The sequence below is a fragment of the Somniosus microcephalus genome, chromosome 4, assembly GCF_052327205.1.
Source record: "Somniosus microcephalus isolate GS21.2 chromosome 4, FLI_Smic_1.0, whole genome shotgun sequence".
In the NCBI taxonomy this organism is placed as follows: domain Eukaryota; kingdom Metazoa; phylum Chordata; class Chondrichthyes; order Squaliformes; family Somniosidae; genus Somniosus; species Somniosus microcephalus.
The window spans coordinates 29,122,378-29,127,372 of NC_140990.1; the positions used below are offsets into that span (position 1 = coordinate 29,122,378).

The 4,995-nt window shown below is 47.4% G+C and overlaps 1 protein-coding gene across 1 annotated transcript; it reads right to left on the reverse strand.

The window, feature by feature from the left end:
- Window positions 1-3,415: 3,415 nt before the first annotated feature.
- Window positions 3,416-4,506, reverse strand: LOC147118497 (uncharacterized). Its single transcript, XM_085984439.1, has one exon. It carries the CDS (start codon window positions 4,407-4,409, stop codon window positions 3,675-3,677), a length of 735 nt encoding a protein of 244 aa, XP_085840565.1. The 5' UTR covers window positions 4,410-4,506; the 3' UTR covers window positions 3,416-3,674.
- Between the last annotated feature and the right edge of the window lie 489 nt (window positions 4,507-4,995).

Below are 4,995 nucleotides of genomic sequence, written 5' to 3' on the forward strand. Positions count from 1 at the left end.
ACAACGCACTGTCTCAGATTTTAAAAATGTTTCATTCACCAGAAAATGACGAAGTACAACATTAAATAAACCTGGAATGAAAAGTTTGTATCAGTGATGGTGACCATGAAACTATCGGATTGTGTAAAAACCCATCTGGTTCACTAATGTCCTTTAGGGAAGGAAATCTGCCGTCCTTACCCGGTCTGGCCTATTGGTGACTCCAGACCCACAGCAATGTGGTTCACTCTTAACTGCCCTCTGAAATGGCCCAGCGAGTCACTCAGTTGTATTCAGAAGGCGGCTCACCACCACCTTCGAGGGCAATTAGAGATGGGCAATAAATACTGGCCTTGCTGGTGATGCCCACATCCTGTGAATGAATAAAAACACACAGTGGTCAGCTTCAGAACATAACAATTAGGAGCAGGAGTCGGCCATTCGGCCCCTCGAGCCTGCTCCACCATTCAATGAGATCATGGCTGATCTTCGACCTCAACTCCACTTTCCCACCTGATCCACATATCCCTCGACTCCCCTGGAGTCCAAAAATCTCTCTCAGCCTTGAATATACTCAACGACTGAGCATCCACAGCCCTTTGGGGCAGAGAATTCCAAAGATTCACAACCCTCTGAGTGAAGAGATTCCTCCTCATTCTCAGTCTTAAATGGACAACTCCTTATCCTGAGACAATGCCCCCTAGTTCTGGACTCTCCAGCCAGGGGAAACAACCTCTCAGCATCTACCCTGTCAATCCCCTTCAGAATCTTGTATGTTTCAATGAGATCACCTCTCATTCTCCCAAGTCCCATTAAACACTCCCGGGGCAGGTACAGCATGGGTTAGATACAGAGTAAAGCTCCCTCTACACTGCCCCATCAAACACTCCCAGGGCAGGTACAGCACGGGTTAGATACAGAGTAAAGCTCCCTCTGCACTGTCCCATCAATCACTCCCAGGGCAGGTACAGCACGGGTTAGATACAGAGTAAAGCTCCCTCTACACTGCCCCATCAAACACTCCCAGGGCAGGTACAGCACGGGTTAGATACAGAGTAAAGCTCCCTCTACACTGCCCCATCAAACACTCCCAGGGCAGGTACAGCACGGGTTAGATACAGAGTAAAGCTCTCTCTACACTGCCCCATCAAACACTCCCAGGGCAGGTACAGCACGGGTTAGATACAGAGTAAAGCTCTCTCTACACTGCCCCATCAAACAGTCCCGGGGCAGGTACAGCCCGGGTTAGATACAGAGTAAAGCTCCCTCTACGCTGTCCCATCAAACACTCCCGGGGCAGGTACAGCATGGGTTAGATACAGAGTAAAGCTCCCTCTACACTGTCCCATCAAACACTCCCAGGGCAAGTACAGCACGGGTTAGATACAGAGTAAAGCTCCCTCTACACTGTCCCATCAAACACTCCCAGGGTAGATACAGCACGGGTTAGATACAGAGTAAAGCTTCCTCTACGCTGTCCCATCAAACACTCCCAGGGCAGGTACAGCACGGGTTAGATACAGTCACTGACACAAATCTCTTCCTGTCTGATATAAACCAACCCCACAGTCACTGACACCAATCTCCTCCTGTCTGATATAAACCAACCCCACAGTCACAGACACCAAACTCCTCCTGTCTGATATAAACCAACCCGTCACTGACACCAATCTCCTCCTGTCTAATATAAACCAACCCCACAGTGACTGACACCAATCTCCTCCTGTCTGATACAAACCAACCTCACAGTCACTGACACCAATCTCCTCCTGTCTGATATAAAACCGCACAGTCACTGACACCAATCTCCTCCTGTCTGATATAAACCAACCCCACAGTCACTGACACCAAGCTCCTCCTGTCTGATATAAACCAACCCCACATTCACTGACACCAATCTCCTCCTGTCTGATATAAACCAACCACACAGTCACTGACACCAATCTCCTCCTAATAAGAACATAAAAAATAGGTGCAGGAATAGGCCACTTGGCCCCTCGAGCCTGCTCCGCCATTCAATAAGATCATGGCTGATCTTGGGCTCAAATCCACTTCCCCGCCCACTCCCCATATCCCTTCACTCCCTTATCTTGCAAAAATCTGTCTATCGCGACTTTAAATGTATTTATTGACTCCGCCTCCACAGCTCTCTGGGGCAGAGAATTCCACAGATTTACGAGCCTCTGAGAGAAGAAATTCCTCCTCATCTCAGTTCTAAAAGGGTGACCCTTTATTCTGAAACTATGCCCCCGAGTTCTAGATTTCCCCACGAGGGGAAACATCCTCTCTGCATCTACCTTGTCGAGCCCCCTCAGTATAGATTCCCTCTTATTCTTCTAAATTCTAATGAGTATAGGCCCAGCCTGCTCAACCTTTCTTCATAAGTCAAACCCCCCATCTCTGGAATTAACCTCGTGAATCGTCTCTGAACTGCCTCCATTGCAAGTGTACCCTTCCTTAAATAAGGAGACCAAAACTGTACGCAGTACTCCAGGTGTGGTCTCACCACTACCCTGTACAGTTGTAGCAGGCCTTCCCTGCTTTTATACTCCAACCCCCTTGCAATAAAGGCCAACATTCCATTTGCCTTTTTGATTACTTGCTGTACCTACATGCTAACTTTTTGTGTGTCATGCACAAGGACCCCCAGATCCCTCTGAACTGTAGCATTTTGTAATCTCTCTCCATTTAAATAATAATTTGTTTTTTTATGTTTCCTGCCAAGGTGGATAACCTCGCACTTTTCCACATTATACTCCATCTGCCAAATGTTTGCCCACTCACTTAGCCTGTCTATATCCCTTTGCCGGTTCTTTGAATCCTCTGCACAACTTGCTTTCCCACCCATCTTTGTATCATCCGCAAACTTGGCTACATTACACTCAGTCCCTTCATCAAGTCATTAATGTAGATTGTAAATAGTTGAGGCCCCAGCACTGATCCCTGTGGCACCCCACTACTTACCGTTTGCCAACCGGAAAATGACCCATTTATCCCGACTCTCTGCTTTCTGTTAGTTAGCCAATTCTCTATCCATGCTAATATATTACCCCCAATTCCGTGAGCTCTTATCTTATGCAGTAACCTTTTATGTGGCACCTTATCGAATGCCTTCTGGAAATCCAGCTCCTGTCTGATATAAACCAATCCCACAGGCCCAGAAAGATTAAACTCAGCCCGTTACCTGGATTGGACTTGTCTCCATTCCCATGCCGAGGGGATTGCTGTACCAGACGGGAGGGGCAACATTTGGGGACTCTCAATTCTCCACCAATTCCCATTCCCCTTCTTTCTGGTGGATAATGGAGGTGCCACTGTGTGTAATGTGCAAGTCAGTAAGAATTGTCAACGAGGATTAATCAGCACTTTCTAATTGGAGATATTAATCCATGGAACTTTTCAGAAAATAAATTGTAGATTTTGTACCAAAGGTCAATTTAGGGTTAAAGTAAAATTCATAATTTTGTCAAATAATTTCTTATGGAAATCCTGAATTAAGGGGAAAGATCATAGACAATGGTTCTTAAAGGGACACTGCAGCCCCAACAAGTCAATCAACCATATATCCATAATATTAACCCTATAACTGGGCTGGAGTTTATTAACATCAGCAGAAACAAACCCCAACTGTCAGAATGATTTCAGTCCTGGATGTAATTAACAGCAGCAATAACATCAGAATCCAACTCCTGCAGTCACATGTGAACTTGCTGGTGTCTCAGCAGGTTGGATGATCGAAAGAAACCCTTCCCACACACGGAGCAGGTGAACGGCCTCTCCCCAGTGTGAATTTGTTGGTGTGTCAGCAGGCTGGACGATCGAGTGAAACCCTTCCCACACACGGAGCAGGTAAACGACCTCCCCTGAGTGTGAATTCGTTGGTGTGTCAGCAGGGTGGATGAACAAGTGAATCCCTTCCCACACACGGAGCAGGTGAATGTCCTCTCCCCAGTGTGAATTCGCTGGTGTGTCAACAGGGTGGATGAACAAGTGAATCCCTTCCCACACACGGAGCAGGTGAACGATCTCTCCCCGGTGTGAACTCTCTGGTGTGTCACCAAATGGAATGACTGAGTGAATCCCTTCCCACACACGGAGCAGGTGAACGGCCTCTCCCCAGTGTGAGTGCGTTCGTGTACAATGAGATTGAATGACTGCATGAACCTTTTCCCACAGTTAGAGCAACTGAATGGTCTCTCGTCAGTGTGAACTCGCTGATGTTGAATCAGTTCCTCAGAGCTTTTAAAACAGTTCGCACAGTCGGAGCATTTAAAAGGTCTCTCCTCAGTGTGAACTCGCTGGTGTCTCAGAAGGTGGGCTGAATTGGTGAATCCCTTGCCACACTCGGAGCAGGTGAATGGCCTCTCCCCAGTGTGAACTCGCCGGTGTCTCAGCAGGTTGGATGACTGAGCGAATCCCTTCCCACACATGGAGCAGGTGAACGGTCTCTCCCCAGTGTGACTGCGTCGATGAGTTTCCAGGTGGGACGGGGAGCTGAATCCCTTCCCACAGTCCTCACATTTCCATGGTTTCTCCGTGGTGCGGGTGTCCTTGTGTCTCTCCAGGTTGGACGATCGGTTGAAGCCTCGTCCACACACAGAACACGTGTACGGTTTCTCCCTGCTGTGAATGGTGCGATGCTTTTCAAGCTGTGTAACTGGTTAAAGCTCTTTCCACAGTCAGTGCACTGGAACACTCTCATTCGGGTGTGTGTGTCTCAGTGCTTTTCCAGTCACACTGATGTTTGAAATCTTTTCCCACAGACAGAACAGACAAACATTTCTCCTTCCACATTCAAAGGACGATGATATTCAGGTCCAGATGAATTGAGTGACTCTCAGATCTTGACGTGATGTTTGGTTTGAGTTTCCCATCTGCAAATCCTTTCCTTCTAATGCCCTGTAAAAGGATTTTATAAAAGTCATCGCTGTAAGTACAGGTTAGGAATTCAGAACAGACAATTCTAGTTGCTATACAACGTTCTTTGACACATGGGGATTCCAGCCCTGGGACCGT

Coding starts and splice junctions, on each gene's coding strand:
- LOC147118497 (XM_085984439.1), bottom strand. CDS start 4,409: ATGTGTGGGAAGGGATTCGCTCAGTCATCCAACCTGCTGAGACACCGG.